This window comes from Chiloscyllium plagiosum, unplaced genomic scaffold, assembly GCF_037043375.1.
Source record: "Chiloscyllium plagiosum isolate Xiang-an unplaced genomic scaffold, Cpla_swu_hap1 HiC_scaffold_35, whole genome shotgun sequence".
NCBI classification, from domain to species: domain Eukaryota; kingdom Metazoa; phylum Chordata; class Chondrichthyes; order Orectolobiformes; family Hemiscylliidae; genus Chiloscyllium; species Chiloscyllium plagiosum.
Window position 1 is genome coordinate 14497010 of NW_028270173.1, and position 20458 is coordinate 14517467.

Consider the following 20458-nt stretch of genomic DNA (forward strand, 5'->3'; position numbering starts at 1 on the left):
GAGCAGTAAAATCAACGTTTCGGGCAAAAGCCCTTCATCAGGAATACAGGCATTCCTGAGGCGTTCTTCCTCCTGGCGTCTGGTGTCCTCGGCAGAGTGGGAGGGGGAGTTGAAATGTTGGGCCACAGGGTGGTGTGGTTGATTGGTGCGGGTGTCCCGGAGATGTGACACCTCCATCCCCTTCCTGGACCTCTCCATCTCCATTAATGACGACTGACTTGATACCGGCATTTTTTACAAACCCACCAACTCCCACAGCTATCTGGATTACACCTCTTCCCACCATACCTCCTGCAAAAATGACATCCCATATTCCCAATTCCTCCGCCTCCGGCATATCTGCTCCCAGGAGAATCAGTTCCACCATGGAACACACCAGATGGCCTCCTTCTTTAGAGACCACTATTTCCCTTCCCATATGGTTAAAGATGCCCTCCAATGCATCTCATCTACATCCTGCACCTCCGCCCTCAGACCCCACCCCTCCAACCGTAACAAGGACAGAACGCCCCCTGGTGCTCACCTTCCACCCTACCAAGCTTCACATAAACCAAATCATCTGCCGACATTAGTGGGCAGCACGGTGGCACAGTGGTTAGCACTGCTGCCTCACAGCGCCGGAGACCCGGGTTCAATTCCCGCCTCAGGCGACTGACTGTGTGGAGTTTGCACGTTCTCCCCGTGTCTGTCTGGGTTTCCTCCGGGTGCTCCGGTTTCCTCCCACAATCCAAAAGATGTGCAGGTCAGGTGAATTGGCAATGCTAAATTGCCTGTAGTGTTAGGTAAGGGGTAAATGTAGGGGTATGGGTGGGTTGCGCTTCGGCGGGTCGGTGTGGACTTGTTGGACTGAAGAGCCTGTTTCCACACTGTAATGTAATCTAATCTAATCATTTCTGCCACCTCAGACCCCAGACCCCACCATATTTCCCTTTCCACCTTCTGCAAAGACCGTTCTCTCTGTGACTACCTGGTCAGGTCCACGCCCCCTTCAACCCACCCTCCCATCCTGGCACCTTCCCCTGCCACCACAGGAACTGCAAAACTTGCACCCTCACCTCCATCCATGGCCCTAAAGGAGCCTTCCACATCCATCAAAGTTTTACCTGCACATCCACCAATATCATTTATTGTATCCATTGCTCCCGATGTGGTCTCCTCTACGTTGGGGAGACTGGACGCCTCCTAGCAGAGCGCTTTAGGGAACATCCCTCCCCACCCGCACCAATCAACCACACCGCCCTGTGGCCCAACATTTCAACTCTCCCTCCCACTCTGCCGAGGACATGGAGGTCCTGAGCCTCCTTCACCGCCGCTCCCTCACCACCAGACGCCTGGAGGAAGAACGCCTCATCTTCCGCCTCGGAACACTTCAACCCCAGGGCATCAATGTGGACTTCAACAGTTTCCTCATTTCCCCTTCCCCCACCTCACCCTAGTTCCAAACTTCCAGTTCAGCACTGTCCCCATGACTTGTCCTACCTGCCTATCTTCTTTCCACCTATCCTCCACCCTCCTCCACTGACCTATCACCTTCATCCCCTCCCCTACTCACCTATTGTACTCTATGCTACTTTCTCCCCACCCCCACCCTCCTCTCACTTAACTCTCCACCCTTCAGGCTCTCTGCCTGTATTCCTGATGAATGGCTTTTGCCCGAAACGCGATTTTACTGCTCCTCGGCTGCTGCCTGAACTGCTGTGCTCTTCCAGCACCACTAATCCAGAGCAGTTTTAAGGTGTCAAGTTGAGTGACTCTTCCTCAGAACTCCAGCTGAAGTGTATTCAGATATCATATCCTGTTTATGGAGATCACTGTTAACTCCTGCATTTCCTTAGCAAAAGTATATAACTTTGACAGCAATTTTACAGACACTCATCGAAACCACAGCTGGCATCCCAAGAACCTTTGTTGTCCCTACCTGAGGAGGATAGACCTTCCTCATAACGAGTGTAACAAAGATTCACCAGATGGATCTTTGGTGGGGATTGTTCTCTGAACTGTGATTGAGTGGTCGAGACCTTTATTCCTCAGAGTATAAGAGAATGAAGGGTGATCTCATTGATACAACTTCATATGAGCAATGCAAGGAGGATGTTTTCTTTGGACTGGAAATGTCATGCTTGGATATTTAGAAAATGGGAATATTCTGGATAATAACCTGGTTCCCCCACTAATCCACTGAAAACCTGAGGATGGATCTCAGCCTGGGTGCAGTGATTTAAATTCAGTTAATTAAGCATATTTAAACAAAAAATTTGAATCAAAAATTCAATCTCAGTCTCAAATGAAAAGATGGTCTCAGACCCCGTCTCATTCAACCCAAGAGGAAATCTGCTGCCCTTGACTTTTCTGGTCTACATATTACATCACACCTTCACAAATGCGATTCATACTTGCCCAAGCAAGGTCTGTGAAATAGTTCTGGGAGGAGTTTGCAGACGCCTTTGGCTTTGATCTTTATGTCATCATTGTCGACAGGTGTAGTGCCAGAAGACTGGAGGATAGCAAATGTTGTTCCTTTGTTTAAGAAGGGAAGTCAGGACAACCCTGGTAATTATAGGCCAGTGAGCATTACTTCGGTTGTGGGTAAGGTTATAAGAAATAAGTTTATAATCATCTGGAAAGGAATAATTTGATTAGGGATAGTCTACATGGTTTTGTGAAGGGTAGGTCTGCCTCACTAACCTTACTGAGTTCTTTGAGAAGGTGAGAAAACAGATGGATAAAGGTAAAATGATTGATGTAGTGTACATGGACTTCAGTAATGCGTTTGATAAGGTTCCAACGGTAGGCTATTGCACAAAATATGGAGTTTCAGGATTGAAGGTGATTTAGCAGTTTGGATCAGAAACTGGCTAACTGAAAGAAGACAGAGCGTGGTGGTTGATGGGAAATGTTCATCCTGGAGCTCACTTACCAGTGGTGTGCCACAAGGATCTGTTTTGGGGCCTCTGCTGTTTGTCATTTTTATAAATGATTTGGATGTACGTGTAAAATGATGGTTTAGCAAATTTGCGGATGACACTATGGTAGGCAGAGTTGTGAATAATGCCGAAGGATGTTGTGGGTTACATAGGGACATAGATAAGATGCAGAGCTAGGCTGAGAAGTGGCAAAAGGAGTTTAATGAGGAAAAGTGTGAGGTAGTTCACTTCTGAAGAAATAACAGGAATACAGAGTACTGGGTTGGTGGTAAAATTCTTGGTAGTGCAGATGAATAGAGAGATCTCAGTGTCCTATAAATTGCCACCCAGGTTGATAGGGTTGTTGAGAAGGCATATGGTGTGTTGGCATTTATTGATAGGGGGATTGAGTTTCAGAGCCACGCGGTCATGCTTCAGTTGTACAAGACACTGGTAAGGCTGCATCTGGAGTATTGCGTACAGTTCTGATCACCGCATTATAGAAAGGACGTGGAAGCTTTGGAAAGGGTTCAGTGGAGATTTACTAGGATGTTGCCTGGTATGGAAGTAAGGTCATACAAGGAAAGGCTGAGGGAACTGAGGATGTTTTCGATGGAGAAGAAAGTTAAGACTTTAATCGAGACGTAAATGATAATCAGAGGGTTAGAAAGGATGGAAAGTGAGAGCCTTTTTCCTTGGATGGTGAAGGCTAACACGAGGGGAAATAGCTTTAAATTGAGGGGTGATAGATTTAAGACAGATATTAGGGGTAGTTTCTTCACTCAGAATAGTAGGGGCATGGAACGGCATGCCTGCAATAGTAGTAGATTTACCAACGTTAAGGACATTTAAATGGGCATTGAACATACATATGGATAATGATGGAATGGGGTTGTTAGATGGGCATCAGATTATTTTCACAGGTTGGCACAACAATGAGGGCCGAAGGGCCTATACTGTGCTGTAACATTCTACGTTCTACAAGTTACTGGAATATTGATTGGGTGCTTTTAAATCCAAATGACATGATTCAACATTGCCACAGCAAATCAATTATATCAAAGACAGTTATCTCTTTGTATCTTGATGTTAATACACTTGCCAGAAGCTGTTCTATGTTTCAGTCTTAAGAAGGAAATGAGGCACTGACAAACCTTTCAATACAATTTTTGAACCAAGGAATTAGATTTGAGTCTGTTTTTCATTAATGCGTTTACTTTTCTGTAATCTGTTTAGAATCAAGTTGATCTATCCAGCTTAGGAACTTGAAGTTGATTAACTTAAGAGTTGAATAAGAGGACAAGTAGATTTAATGCATTTGAATTTCCAGAAAACTTTGATAAGGTACTACATAAAAGGTTATTGCACAAGATAGGAACAAATCATATTGGGGTTAATGTTTTCGCTTGGATTGAGGAGTGGTTAACACATAAGACAGATAGTTGGGTTTACTTGATCTTTTTCAGATTAGAAAGATTAGACTAGATAAATGCCACATTCCTTAAGCCTTAATTATTTAGTATCTTTATTAATAACTTGGAAGAGAATGTCATGGGTCCACTTTTTCACTTTGGTCGGAAGAATCAAAAGGCAGACTGCTTTCCAATAGGAAAGCAATTCCAACAAAAGTGTAGGACAGCGATATATATATAGGTGGTTCTTATGTATAAAACACATTAAAATGAGCATTCAACTGACACAGTTAAATATAGTTAAGAAGACCAGTGATTGTTTTTATTGCTAGGGGTTTGTTACAACTATACAGATGTTGGTGAGGGTGCACCTGGAGTGCCACGTATAGTTTTTGCTCCTGTATTTACTTAAGGATACACTGTACTGGTATTAGAGGTTTTTAAAAAGTGATTCACTAGGCTGTTTCCTGTGATGAAGGGGTTGACTTAACAAGAATGGCTATACAGGTTATTCATTAAAGTTTAAGAACGATGGGTGAACCTTTTGAAAAAGAGAAGATTGCGGGAGCTTTATAGGTTAAATGTTGAGTTGTTAGTGGAGGAATCTCATCTAAGGAAGAGTTATCAAATAAGGAGACCTTCAATTAAAACTGAGATTTGAAGGAATTCCTTCTCTGAGTTCTGAATGTCTGGAATTCTCTGCACCAGAGAGTCGTGGAGGCTAGATCACTGAAATTATCGAAAAAAGAAGTTGGTAGATTTTTGAAATTATCATGGAATTGAGGGGTGCGAGGAACTGGTATTATCGAGTGGTCGAGGCCTGGGAGAGATCAGCCATAATCATGTTGGATGATGAGGCAAGCTTGAGCAGCAGAATGGCTTAGTCCGGCTCCTATTTCTTATGTCCTAGCACTACTAGCAAAAGTCTGCTGCCTTTGGCTTGACTCAAAAGTGACATTTCTTTTCCCAGCAAGTGTTCATTCACCTAAGATTGTGTTTTTCTGGGCTCAACTGGGAAGGATATTGTTTACCTGCTCTGGTTCTTCAATTCACAGATCATGTCTAGCTCACACAGTGCATCCAGGTGTAGAACTATACATTGGAAATAAAATGGATCAAGTAACTTCATTAGCTCTTCCTGTTGTCCTTCCTTTAAATACAAGAACGCAGCGTTAACCTTTCCAGTATTTCCATATTGGCTAGTCAAATTGTGGAGTTCACTTTAAGAATTGTGTACCCTTTCTCTGCCTCACCTTTATTGAATCTGGCATTCTCTATCTTTTCCCACCTGACATATGTGCTGTTCCTTATTGTGATCATGTCACTAATTGTTGCCCTATACCTAACATCTGAAGCTGGACAAGCATGCTGGGGAAGTTTATACTAACTTTACAGAAATGCCAAATCAGCTTACTATGACCGGAAGTATTAAAATCAGACTACTGACTGAAGCGAATGGCTGTGCGAAAGGTCATTTGACTTCTGTGGATGAAAAAAGGATAAAATATGACTGGTGATAGGAACCATGACACTGACATCTCTAGATTCTTGGATGAATGAGTTCAGCACTGAGGGAACCTGTAAGGGGGCATGATATTGAACAGTCTGCAAGATTGGGAGAAAACACAGAAGAAGCCATATTGAAGACATCAACAGCGAGTACTGGAACAACAATGAGACCAACCATCACAAAGAGGAGATCCTGAATTCAGAATTCAGATTACAACTCATCAGGATAAACCTGGCCAGTTAACCACATATGGGTAGTGTCTAGATTCTAGTCAAACAGTTAGCTAATATGTTGCTTGTTTCCTTTCTAAAAACTAGAGATAATAAAGATGAAGTTGTATTAGATTCTAACTTGGCTGTCTATCCTTTACCTATCACAAAATTCAGGATGCTAGTGGTAAAAAAGGTCCACATCACCTTCTTCCCTGTGATATTTCTTCAATGTATTGACATGGCAACTGATCTTTCTGTGATCAGGAATGCCTGACAGACAAGTAATTTACTCATTCGTCTAATTAGTAGCAACTACTGGATTTTGCTTTCAGAGATTCACTTTGTAAAGGCAGAACTTCATCTCTTGCTTGCCATACTCTGATGTTCGTCTGCTCATTTTTAAAATTTTACTTGTCAAGCTTTTAAATGTTCCTGCACAATATTTTAAGCTCCTGTGCTTACATAGCTTCTTTAGTTTTCATAGAATCATACAGTACAGAGGAGGCCCATTGAGTCTGTATCACCAACAATTTACTAAGTCTATACTTTTCCCACATTCCACCACTAGGCCCATGGTCTTGAATGTTATGACATTTCAAGTGATCATCTAAGTACTTTTTGAAAGGTAGTGAGGTTACCCGCCTCAATTACCTTCCCAGGCAGTGCATTGTAGATCACCAGCAACATCGGGGTGAAAATAAATTTGCTCAAATCCCCTCTAAACCTTCTGCCATTGTTATGATTCCAGCTAATGTTGTTACTGTGCAAGTTAGATCCCAGACTTAAACATTGCTCAATAGATGTTGGAGAAAGTGAGGACTGAAGATGCTGGAGGTCAGAGTCTAGAGTGTTTTGCTGGAAAAGCACAGCAGGTCAGGCAGCATCTGAGGAGCAGGAGAATTGACGTTTTGGGCATATGCCGTTCATCAGGAATCATCGATAGATGTTGGCTTGGTTTGGTTTTTGTGAGGTGGTTTCCCACTGAAGTATAAGCACACAAGATTGCAGATTTTATTTTTCAAAATACAGAAAAATTTTATAAAACAAAATAAATGGAAATATAATAAATTCCGCCTTTACTCGTCACAGTACTTTTAAACACACAGTAAAAGTATAATTCCACTAACATCACAAGCATCCTTTACAAAATCCCAACAAAATATCTTTCGCACTGTACTCATCCCAGAGGGAAATAAATCTCTTCCTCACATTGATAGTGCGAGGCAACTGTTATTGTAAACATACTCAGTTTCAAATAACTTCTCCAGGGTTTTATCCCAACACCTTATGTTGGGGACTCGAAGGTAATCTAGTTTCATGATATTCTCCCCTTTTCAGAAGCACTGTTCTGTACAACCACTCATTTACAAGCACTTCACAGACTTGCCCCAAAAACAAAGTAGTACAGAAGAAAGAAATCTTTCTCACTAAGCTTTGGTTATTTCCCCTAAAATGTAAATAAAAACTAAGGCTAGGTATTTTGAACAATCCTTAAAATATAGTGGTTTACTTTCCAAAAATATAAAACATCCCAAGATAAACAAATACCCATTAGCACTGTGACAAAGTTGTGGTCACAAATTGTTTTCAAAGAAATTGCCAAGCTGTAGAAATACTTACATGTTAGTTGTTAAATTCAGGCATACACAAAATGCATGTAACTAACCCAAAATCAAAAACACAAACTTAGAAATTTCTTTTCCTATTTTTAGTCCACAGCTCCCCAAAAATTTAGCTTTTCCAGAGGTTGATGGAAGAACTTTATTATTATTCATTTATGGGATGTGGGCTAGGCCAGCATTTATTACCCATCCTGAATTTCCCAGAGGGCTGAGGAGAGTCAACCACATTGCTGTGAGTCAGGGGTCACCTTGAGGTCAGATCAGATAAGAACAACAGTTTTCCTTCCCGAAAGAACATTAGTGAAACAGATTTTTTAATGAAAATCAACAAAGCTTCATTTTTGTGATTAGATTCTTAACCCAGATTTTTTTAAAAATGAATTCAATTTCACCATCTGCTATGGTGGAATTCAAACCAACTCCCCAGAACATTACTGCTGTCTCTGGATTACTAATCCACCAATAACATTGCTCAGCTCTTACCTTCCCCTCTACAACCAGAGGAGACACTATTTCTAAACTTGGGGATCATCTGTTTCTGAGGACATGAGTATTTGGAACTCTTTTCCCAAAAAGGTTGGAGAAGCAGAGTCCACAAAGTATTTTACCAGAGAGATAGATTCATAAGCAAGATGGGGGTAGAGGGGTTGGTGAAATGTCATCAGAAGCAAGCTAGAATTTGAATTTGAGGTTACATCCGATCATCATGAGAGCAATCTTGAGGAGCTGAATGAATGAATATGCTTGTTAATGTTGCCTCAGCAAGCAGATGGAGAAGGCCACTTTGGGTTGTCACATCACTCAATGTCTGTTCACCTTTCATACTCTTGCCTGTTTAGAGATACAGTCAAATTCACGTTGTTTCAGAGTCCATTTTCACAGGGGCTAGGAAAGAACACAAGGAGATGGCAAATAGGAGCTGGAATATACATACAATACTGAGCTCTGCTCCAACACTCAATACAACCATGGCTAACTTGCCTCAACTTTGCATTTCCACACTATCCCAAAATCTCTTAATTTCCAAAGTACAAAATAAACAAATTAGTTATTTCAGTCTTGAATGTACTCATATGACTGAACATCTAATGCTCTTTTGCGTAACAAATTCCAGAGATTAATAATTCTGAGAAGGAATTTTCTTCTGATCTTAATTCTAAATGTCCAATACCAATTCAGAATATGATCTCTTCAGAAAAGAGGACATAACCTCTCAGTACTTACACTATTGAGTCTTCCCATGACTGTACACGTTTCAATGAGGTCACTTAGCATTCTTCTGTACTCCAGAGAATGTAGGCCCAAATCTAATTAATCTTTCAATCAGTTTGGCAGGGCAGGAGCTCAAGATTAGCAGGAGGTTTGGCTAGGAGGTTGCACATTGAAAAACTTCAGACTTAGGGAGTACAATTCATCGATGAGTCAGAGAGCTGGGAGTTTAAGTTCCATTCCAGAGATTTGAGCACAAAAATCTAACCTAATCTTCTCCATGTAATATAAAGGAAATGTTGCAAATCAACATGAGGCATTAAGACCAAATTCCTTTTCTACTTCATCCCCTGCCATTCACTCATCCTCACCTAAAACCTCCAAAAGTTATTTTGTCTCATTCGCTGTTTATGGAATCTTGCTATACAGAAATGTGTCAAACCATTTATTGACAGCAACATTACTGGTTTAATCATAAGGCCCTTCAGAACAACCTGGGGGTTTGAAGAATGATCTGTAAAGGTACTGTTACTGGATACATAAACCAGTGAAATTCAAATTCCATCATGGTATTGAAATTCACTTTTAAAAATGTTTGGGGACCACCCGCATGTGCACTCACATAGACACACACACACCAAGTTTCTTACCTGTATAGTTCGCAAATCAGTTCAATGCTGTGGAAAAAAAACAGAAGACAAAAGATAAATAATGTTTTTAATACATACAAGAGGGGCAAGGGTCAAAGTACATTGCAATTTATAGTAAGCCAGGCACCACGGAGTGAGTCATATCATTTAGAGGGGTATTAACAATATGTTAAAGGTAATGCAATCTTCATTCTTTATATTCTTATTCTGAGGGTTTGACTTTTGAAGGTCTGTGGACAAATAAATCAAGTTCAAAGTTCTGTCAATATCCGAATAGAATCATAGATCATAGAATCCCTATCGTGTGGAAACAGGCCATTTGGCCCAACAAGTCCACACTGACCCTTCAAAGAGTAACCCATCCAGAACCATTCCCCTCATCCTATTAGATACATTCCCCTGATTAGTACCTTCACATCCCAGAACACTGTAGGCAATTTAGCATGGCCTAACCTGCACATCTTTGGACTGTGGGAGAAAACCGGAGCACTGAGAGGAAACCCACGCAGACACGGGGAGAATGTGTAAACTCCACACAGACAGTCACCCGAGGGTTGGAACCCAACCGGGTCACTGGCGCTGTGAGGCAGCAGTGCTATCCACTGAGCCACCATGCCACCCTGAAGGGGAAAAAATAATTAGTGAAAATCTTTGGGTTTTTTTGACCAAGGCACTTCTTGTAGGTTCCTATATTGTGGTTAATGCTCATTTACTGGAGACCATTAGTCTGTGAATACCAGGTCTTAGCTTGATTTGAAGATGTTTTTGATATTGTTGAAGAAAGCCTGCTGAAGGAAAAGAACTTCCAGATTCAGCTGTCCTGTTTACTAAAAATCCTTGATGTGAGTAGACTATGGAACACAATTATTCTCTTGAAGAGTGGGTGATTGAAAGACTTCCAACTACTGTGTTCTGTGGTCTCAGCAAACTGAGCCCCACAAGAACCCAGAGACCTCTATGACTCTATGACCTCTTTACATAGTTAGTAACTAAACTGCATATATATGTAGAACACCAGACTGCTCAATCAATACCTTATCAATTTTGCTTTCAAAAACTAACTACCATTAATCACAAGGGGTTTTATCAAAGTGAATGTCTGCAGAGATATCTCCAACCTTCATCATAATTGTGTGAAGCAAGACCTCAAGGTGCAGGCTGATGAGAAATAGAACTTCTTTGCAATCCTCAATTGCAGGGCAAAACTTAAGAGTTTGGCTAAAGACAGTGTACCTATCTGCTGGTTCTGGGAATGTGATTCAGGTTAAATCATATACTTTACACCATACTGCTTCTATGCTTCACTTGCACACATGTGCACACATACAGAGTACCAAGGATTAATGTCCAAAATTTACATTCTTGGCAATTTTAGAATTAACTACGAGTGGATATTAAGAAAACTGACATTCCCAACCTCTTATTCTATTTCATTCAATACAATTCTGGTTTAACATTAATAAAAACCCAATACTGAAAAATGAATATTGTTTCAATGTGCATTTACATGGGAGAACATACCTATCATAACATTCGGATCCGTAACCTCTAAATGGAAACAGAGAAATTGAAAAAGAATCAATGTACCCAGTTGGTGCTCTTGACTTTATTAAAAAAAATTCTCCATGCCCAAGTTCTCTTGATGAACACTTTTGTTTGAAAATTACTGGAAGCAATAACTAATTAATTATAAAGACAACAAGCAGCCTGGCACATGGAAGCCAGTGACCAATGTTGTCAGTAGTGGGAAGCCAACAGCCCAGTCAGTCCCTTGAGGATGGCAGCCAACAGCGAGACCCTGTGGATGCCGTCCTGCACTAGTCTGCTGCAGCCAGCCCTTGGAGATAGACTGTGATATTTGTCTTTATAACTTTGATTCTTGCTTTTCCGACCTACGATTATACTATGCATAGCTGTAATGTAAGTTTTTCTTCATTTCTCTATTCTGTAACTAAGGATTGTAACTAAGGCGTTATACGCTTATGTGAGGAATAAGAGGATGGCCAGAGTGACAGTAGCGGTTTTAGCAAGGTCCACGATAAGGTTCCCCATGGCAGGCTCATTAAAAAGTAAGGAGGCATGGGATGCATGGAAACCTGGCTGTCTGGATACAAAATTAGCTGACCCATAGAAGACAGAGGGTGGTGGTAGATGGAAAGAATTCAGCTTGGAGCTCGGTGACCAGTGGTGTTCCGCAGGGATCAGTTCTGGGACCTCTACTCTTTGTGATTTTTATAAATGACTTGAATGAAGAAGTGAAAGGGTGGGTTAGTAAGTTTGCAGATGTTACAAAGGTTGTTCAAGTTGTGAATAGTGTGGAGGGCTGTTGAAGGTTGCAACAAGACATTGACAAGATACAGACTGGACTGATAAGTAGCAGATGGATTTCAACTGGAAAATTGTGCAATTATTCACTTTGGAAGGTTGAACTTGAATGCAGAATACAGGGTTAAAGGCAGTGTGGAGGAACAGAGGGATCTTGGAGTCCATGTCTATAAATTCTTCTAAGTTGCCACCCGGTTGACAGGGTTGTTAAGAAGGCATATGCTGTGTTGGCTTTCATTAGCAGGAGATTTAGTTTAAGGACCGCAAGGTTATGCTGGAGCTCTATGGATTTTTGATTAGACCACACTTGAAATATTGTGTTCAGTTCTGATTGCCTCATTATTGGAAAGATGTAGAAACTTTAGAGAAGGTGCAGTGGAGATTTATCAGGATGCTGCCTGGACTGGAGGCATGTGTTATGAAGTAAGGTTGAGAGAGCTAGGCTTTTTCGCATTGGAGCAAAGAAGGATGAGAGGTGACTTGATAGAGGTGTACAAGATGTTGAAAGGCATAGATAGACTGGATAGCCAGCGACTTTTTCCCTTTGTGGAAATGTCTATCATGAGGCGGCATAATTTTGAGGTGATTAAAAGAAGGTTTAGGGGGAATGTCAGAGATAGGTTCTTTACTCAGAGAGTGGTGGGTGCCTGGAATGCATTGTTAGCAGTGGTAGTAGAATCAGATACATTGGAGACATTTAATTGACTCTTGCATAGGTACATGGAAGTTAGTACAATGAAGGGTATGTAAGTTAGTCTGATCTTAGAGTAGGAAAAGAGGTCAGTACAACATCAAGAGCTGAAGGGCCAGTACTGTGCTGTCCTGTCCTTTGGACCTAGGTACTCTGTATCTAAAATGGCCATGTTTGGCTTACATTGTTACACTGTAACTAATATTGTAACTGAAGGAGTTGTCCTTAGGCACTTTTGTACCTGAAATGGTGCTGTAGATGGCGACTTACACACTTTTCATTGTACTCATTTGAATGCATGTGACAATAAACTAATTCAATTCAAAGATTAAATCGCAGTTGTTCACAAAAGCAGATGTGGTTGCATGCTAATTGAGTGAAGCCAGATTTTTACTGATACCCAACTTAACACGTTCACAGTGAAGCCTCTGATAATTAGATTCTCTACTGTGTGGAAATAGGCCCTTCATCCCAACACGTCCACACCGCCCCTCCGGAGAGAAACCCACCCAAACCCATTCCCCTACCCTATATTTACCCCTAACTAACACTGTGGGCAATTTAGCATGGCCAATTCACCTGACCTGCACAGCTTTGGATTGTGGGAGGAAACTGGAGCACCTGGAGGAAACCCACACAGACACGGGGAGAATATGCAAACTCCACACAGACAGGCGGCAGTGCTAACCACTGAGCCACTGTGCCGCCCCAGCTGGTAAAACAAACAATTAGCATATTCAAACCTCTAACAAGCGGCTGTACAGTGTCACCAACATGTACAATTTGAGTAACAACCAGTCATTTATCTAGGTGCAATTTCCACCTTTTTCCAATGCTGATTTTGATCAGTAATTAACATCTATGTGTTTACATACTGCCCTTTAATACTTCACAAGTAACTCATGAAGGATGAGACAATGCTAATGACAAGAGGGTGACAAAACATTAAGTCCAGCTCCCCAGATGCTGCAGACCCGCTGACTGTGGATTTTGGACTCAGTGAACTCTGCAATGCTAAGTTGCAAAAAACAAGGGGTTAATAATTGCAAACTATATCTGCAGAATATTTGCAATCAGGACATTCTTTTCTTCATGTCAGATAAGAAACATGGCAAAAAGCTATAAAGCCAAGGCATCCTAACTGGTGGATATTTGCTGGATTCAACTAAACAAAGTGAAATGTGGAGCTAGCAGTATACAGCTCAGTAAGGTGGGGCAGATGACATCAAAAGTTGGGTTGTCGTTCACTGGTTGGCTCAGCATCAATGGGCAAGCAATGAAGGTAAGACACAGATGAAGATATAAACTCTGATTTGATAGAGAGCTGTAAAATCTCGAGAGGCATAGATAAGGCAAATAGATCCCATTGTAGGGGGCTCTAAAATACAGGTCATAGATTTAAGATGAGGGGGGACAGATACAAAAGGGTCCAGAGGGACAATTTTTTCACACAAAGTGTGAGTGTCTGGAACAAGCTCCAGAGGCAATGGTGGAAGTAAGTGTAATTTTTTTCATTTAAGAAACATTTATACAGGTACATGGATGAGATAGGTATGGAGCGACATGGATCAAACGCAGACAAATAGGACTAGTATAACTGTGAAAACTGGGCAGCATGGGCAAGTGGTGCTGAAAGGCCTGTCTCCTGACTGTAGACCTCCGTGACTTTAGAGACAAAGTGATAGCGTGATCCTACAACAAACATTGTAAACGGAGGCCTGGGTCAGCAACTCAGTGAAGGAACCAAAAACTGTGAAGCTGCAAAGAAACAACTATAGATGCTAGAGATTTGAAAGCACAAAAATACATAATGCTGGAGATATTCAGTAGGTCTGGCAGCAATGTCGTGAGAAAACAGAATTATCGTTTCAAGTCCAGTGACCTTCCTCAGAACTCTGAAGCTGAGACGGAATACGTCTCTTGTCTTAACCGGTAGTATTCTCTGTATTAATAATTGTTCATATTTTGTTATTTATTCATTAATTTTAATGAATCATATATCATATATTAGGACATATATCTAATCCTTGGCCAACCGATCTGTATCTTGTTAGTTGTGCAAGTTAAGGATCAGAGATAAATGAAATGTGTTTCTTCAGCATTCTGTTTTTAATCATATATCAATCACTGTGCAGCTCTCTGGGTACAGAGAAGTTGGTGGGAAGAAAGACAGAAGAAATGAGACAAGAGGACGAGCATGTGAGAGAAGGCAGACAGAGAGATACAGAGAAGAAAAGTAAGGGAAGCTGAACAGAAAGAGAACCAGAACATTAGAGAGAGGAGGAGGAAGGGAAGAGCAAATGGGGGATAAGAATACAGGGAAATGGGAGAAATGGAAACAAGCAAATTAAAGAGGGAAAGGAAGCACAGAGTGAGCACTTGGTGTAGGTGAAAGGCAAGCTGACATGAAAAAGAGACAGTGAGAAGGAAAAATTAAGGATGTAGGTTGAAAACTGAAGAAAGTATGTGCTGTCTGCTGCTAAATTTCCAATTTGGTCTCTTCCAGGTTGCATATTCCCCACTGCAATTGGAAACAAGGTGGATGAGTAAGTGATTCCTTCACTGAGTTGCTGACCCAGGCCTCCGTTTACAATGTTTGTTGTAGGTTCACGCTATCACTTTGTCTCTGTTTAAAGTCACGGAGGTCTACAGTCAGAATCTCCGGCATTGTTACATACCTTCTTGAGCTTTCTTCTTTTTAGCTGTAAAATAAGAATCAAGATGTGAGCAATTGGAGTACCAATAAAGTCAGAATATCTTTATTCAGTGTGACAAAAAGGCACTATCACTTTGTCTCTGTTTAAAGTCACGGAAGTCTACAGTCAGAATCTCTGGCATTGTTACATACCTTCTTGAGTTTTCTTCTTTTTAGCTGTAAAATAAGAATCAAGATGTGAGTAATTGGAGTATCAATAAAAGAGAATATCTTTATTCAGTGTGACAAAAAGGCACTAAATCATTTCCAGCAGTAAGAGGAATAATTCCTGAAATTCAAAACAGTGATGTAGTGTTGAAGGAACAACCTTCTCGTCAGAGCACCAATCAAAAAACAATCACAGTCAGTCTGTCTTTACTCTGAATTGACCATCAACATCAATGAAAATTCTGGTAAAAGCACATAACTTTTTTCTTGAATAATTGGTGTGCTGTAACAAACAAGGAGGTACTGATTACAGATTGAAATTTTGCAATGTCAACATTATCTTTGACTCCAATCCTTTGCTCCTCTCTGCTCTCTGCACTGAATCCTCTGCTCTAAGCTCAGTTCTCCATTACTCAGTCTTACTCAACCATATGCAACCAGCAGTGTCCAATGGACCATTCCAAGTTGGAGTAATGGATAGGATAACACCAATTCATCAGACAGCCATCTGTGCCAGCTGTAACTACACTGCAAACCTCACCAACATAGAGGCATCTACCTAATCCCCAGGACCACCACTTGGTCAAGCCAAACACTGGTGTTAGCACAGGGGAGTGAACAGTTTCTCAAATGCTGTTTTCCATCAGAGCACCCACATTCCATAAGTGAATATAAACATGTACTTTTGGAAATCCACTGAATCCCAGTTCTAGAATGTGTTTCTGTCAGCTCAGGAAACCCCGAGAACAGCATTTTTTCAGCGACCCTGGTTCTGAGAACAGTGAACGTGACAGCTCACATTGAAGAATTGGCTGAATTAGCCTGTCCACTCCACACATTGTAACAGGAGAGCATTATAATTTAGTGTTGGCTTTGATGGTTCGATTTATGTGATTGGGCTTCAACTGTTGTTTATAAACTTGGTCGGTTAATTTCAGTGACCGTACCATTATTTTCAATTGTGTTCTGACAATCCGAGACTGAATGAAACATTATCATCTGAAAAGTCACAGTGTCACCCATGTGTTGTCATAACTCACCTGCTTTCCTTGCTCGCTTACGGGTCTCTGAAATGTTAAGAAAAGGTGTGATCAGGACTTGCAGTAACCAGAATGACACTTGTCCTACTCTTAATCCTAGAATGACAGAGGCCCAAATCCACTTCCCACCTAGTACTTGGTTTATAGCCCTCAGGTGAATCACATTAGCCCCACAATCAGTGCAGAAGAGTTGGATTGAATGTGGAGTTAAGAAACTTCCAATCAATATATTGCTGCAAAAAATGTTTCTCTCTCACCATTATCTGATACCTGTCAAAGTTGCCCCCACTATGTCTTTCTCTTTCCTGTGGTATACTGCCCCACCATTTTTTTTACAAAATTTGTTTCAATTTCTCACCTTTCTTTATTTGTTGCTGACAGATGGAAAAAATTCAAAACTCCTTATTGAGATGATAAAAACAAAATATCCATTTGATGTTTTGTTAGAAGTGTGGCTGAAATCTTGGAAGTGTTACTATTGCCTGGACATGCATACCCCATGATCAGGATATCAATGGGATCATCCTATCCCCTGGTCTCTGATCTGGTTGAAAATTAGCAAGTGGGGATGTGCAGAAGGAGGTGAAGGAGAGGTGTAAACAAAGTGGAAGAAGGGTAAGAATGGATAGGAGGAGGAGGAAGAGAAAGGAGGGTGAATAGGAGGAGAAGGAAGATTGTGAAGTGGGATGGAAAATGAGGAGGGAGGAAATGAGAAGAGAATGGAGGAAAGGTGGGGAGAAGATGAACGAGGAGTGAAGAAGGGCAGAAAGAGTGGTAGGGGAGGTGGAGGGGGTGGAGGACAGTCTGGTCCCACTCAGTATATCAGGAAGTGAGTCAGTCCCAGTGCAGTTCCCTGTACCCCTCAACCCCATCACTGTTTCATTCAGTGGCTTAATTTGTCACCTTTTATTGATTTAAAATGCTGAAAGCACCAGCATGACGAAGAAATTAATGTTCCAGCCAAAAATGAAACAATGATCAAGAGTATCACCGTCACTTCTGACTTGAGGAAGAAGACATCTGTGCAGAGAGAGAGAGAGAGAGAGATGTGAGATATTGCATTATAATTCTCTTTACCAACTCATTCACAAACACACTATGTTTACTACACCACATCTACATTCATTCATTAAACCGTGGTTTTACTATTACAAGACAAACTAAATTAAAACATCCCTTCCAACCCATTACTGCTTCTTTCCACCTTTCAATTTGTATTGGTCCTATGCTTTAAGCAGTGGTTAGACTTGTCTCTGTATCAAAGGTTATCCCAGAATAAGTGTACCGTAACCTACTCAGAAAAATGCCACACTACCAACATGTCTCCATAACTTACTCAAATTAAGGACAGATTATAATGTTAATCAGTGCTTAATAACTGTCTCTCAGGATCTGAATAGATTGCAAAACATCAAATAGAGTCCTCCACTGGCATGTGCCTTTTCATACAATATTAAGTAGGCCTGCTATCCATTTAAGAAGCTTACTGTCAAAACAGCGCATCCTTGAAACTTCATGAATGAATGTCAAAACTGGCATGAAATCTCACAAACCAGCTGCTGAGATCAGTTTAATATTCTCTAGTCCTTTATTTAGTACATGTATAATTTCTTACTTATTTTGATCATGTAGGTTTAGTATTTTTACTTGAAAGACTTGAAAGACAAAAGGATTAATGCCTCTTAATTATGCAAGCTCAGATTGGACAGACATTCAATTCCCATCAGGAGTAACAGTCAGCGTTTAGCAAGTGTTTAAACCATCTGCTGCTTCCCCAGGACAGATGTCACACAAACTTTTGTATAAATTGAATGCAACTATGCAATGCCATTGTGCTAAAATCTTAATGAGTCTAAGAACTGTGTATAAAGAGGCTATTGTAAAACAGTACTTTGGATTCCATCGCCCTCTCAAAATATGCTACTGCAGATGCTTAATAAAGAGGGTATTTTCTCCATGCACTAATCTTGGTCATTATTAAACACGATCTCACAGAGAGAAGGGGGAGAGAACAGTCAACTACTTGAGAATAAGTTCACCCAAACCCACTCTCACATGCTATTCCCAGATTAGACCTCTTTCCTTTTCTCCAATACACCCCAACCTTTCACAACCCCACTCTTCCCCCGCCATCACAGCCTGTATCCCCATCACTGGCTCTCCCTCTTCCCCCATCTCCTTCACTGCCTCTTCCTCCATTACAGCCTGACTCTATCTCCAAGACGCCCTCACTATGAGGTGTCTGTTGTTGTTATGTGAGGTCTGAAGAGCCTAGATTAGTCTATTATCAGCAACTGTGGCCTATTAGGGTCATGAGGAGCCTGTTTCAGTCATGGAATTTCCTCGGGATTTTATATTTCTCTACCGTCAGATTCATGTTCTTTCACCCAGCCTGCTGAGTATCTGTGAAGCTCTTTTCCTATTATGACAGACCTGCAATCTGGATGTGAGCCTCCCGTGACTCCTTCAGGATCACGTTGTGAATGAGACAAGTATATTTGTTCAGGGAGTGTTTGGAGATCTCGATGGAGCTGCTGACAATGAACAGCCCCTGATTGTCTGGCTGGTATGTGGTTTCCTGCTGGGCCGTCATGTTCACTCCATCTCCATTCACCCACAGGATGGGCGGCTCTGGGTACCAGCCTTCGGATCTGCAGCCCAGTCTGATGCTATTGCCCATTTGGCCCTCCATCTCAATCCAGGGTTGCTGACCCATACCTGCAATCACAGAGACATTAGGAAGGGGGTTGTGGGGGTAGGCCCCAAAGCATGGCACCCTATGCCACTTGGTTAGATCACTGCAGAACTGTACTTCTAGCTATCAATTTTGTCTTCCAATGCTTGAAATGATCATTGGGAATTTGGGAGTTGGAGAGAGGAGAGGAGCCTTTTGCTCTGTCTTTGCTTTGGTACCAAACTGAGTTTGGGTCAAAGATAAACACATTGACCAGAAGGCAAAGTGGAGGACAATTTCCCAACTTAGATTGCAGTATAGTATTGTCACCACTCACACCTCAAAAATGAAGCTAACGTGATTGTATTGGTTAAGGAGAGGAGACAAAGAAATATAAATCAGACTTAGTGATACACTGTTCAACAAGGTAAAAACTGTATCTTTTTATTTTATTGCAATCTGAAATAGTCTGAAATGTTTTAAAACCAAGGATGACTGTTTTCGAAAGCAAGTAACCCGACTCATTTTAAACACTGTTTACAAAGCTGCTGGTTCCAGCAGTAGTAGGAGAAGTTGCAGATGAGCTGGTGCCCGAAATAGGGTTTACAAATGGCGACTGAGCCAGCAACAAGAAGCTGATTGGCTTGTAGATTAGTGGCCAGTTACTGATGACAAAAGCCTGCCAACAATGATGTGACTGGTTCTCAGGAAGCTGCACACCTTGGGGCTATGAACAAAATACAAAGAAATCTTCAGATTTCCAACAGCTCAGGAGCTGTCTCTGTTCGCTGTTCTCTGCTGTAAAAGCCCCTTTAAGACTGAAGAAAATCAACTTATTTATATTTACCTGTAGCTGAAAGCTCTGGCTTTTGAATAATAAATTCAGAGGTTCTTTCTAATTTTCAGATTGGTTATGTCAGTAAAGATGTCTCAACCTATTTACCCTATTTTAATAACTCAAACCCTCCACACCCGCAAATTCCTGCTAAATCTTTTCTGAACCCTATCCAGTTTAATAATGTTAAAAATCACACAACACCAGGATATAGTCCAACAGGTTTAATTGGAAGCACACTAGCTTTCGGAGCGACGCTCCTTCATCAGGTGATTGTGGAGGGCTCGATCGTAACACAGAATTTATAGCAAAAATTTGCAGTGTGATGTAACTGAAATTATACATTGAAAAATTGATTGTCTGTTAAGCCTTTCATTTGTTAGAATACAGTGATAGTTTCACTTCTTTCATGTGTAAATCACAAAACCCTTTTTTTAAAGATGCATTCTCGGGTTAGCTGTTAACAATGGTGATAGCTAGACAATGTGTTGAAGGTGTTAGCCCCCTGTGTT

The 20458-nt window shown here is 41.2% G+C and overlaps 1 protein-coding gene and 1 pseudogene across 9 annotated transcripts in view; both read right to left on the minus strand.

Moving 5' to 3' along the window:
• The window catches only part of LOC148140088 (uncharacterized), a 71063-nt pseudogene extending 64339 nt beyond the window's left edge, over positions 1–6724 (minus strand).
• Positions 6725–7034: 310 nt separating this feature from the next.
• LOC148140089 (butyrophilin subfamily 3 member A2-like) overlaps positions 7035–20458 on the minus strand; it is a 39645-nt gene continuing 26221 nt past the window's right edge. For 4 of the 9 annotated variants that reach the window (XM_087979282.1, XM_087979279.1, XM_087979280.1 and 1 more), the window contains exons 4-11: positions 18871–19155; positions 17341–17457; positions 16438–16464; positions 15383–15406; positions 15213–15236; positions 11040–11066; positions 9519–9545; positions 7035–8544 (exon numbers count right to left, since the gene is read on the minus strand). In XM_087979282.1, coding sequence (XP_087835408.1) covers positions 9535–9545; positions 11040–11066; positions 15213–15236; positions 15383–15406; positions 16438–16464; positions 17341–17457; positions 18871–19155 — 515 coding nt within the window. In that variant the 3' untranslated portion in view covers positions 7035–8544; positions 9519–9534. The remainder of the gene's footprint in view (positions 8545–9518; positions 9546–11039; positions 11067–15212; positions 15237–15382; positions 15407–16437; positions 16465–17340; positions 17458–18870; positions 19156–20458) is intronic. The other 5 variants (XM_087979284.1, XM_087979286.1, XM_087979285.1 and 2 more) reach the window with 5 other exon arrangements.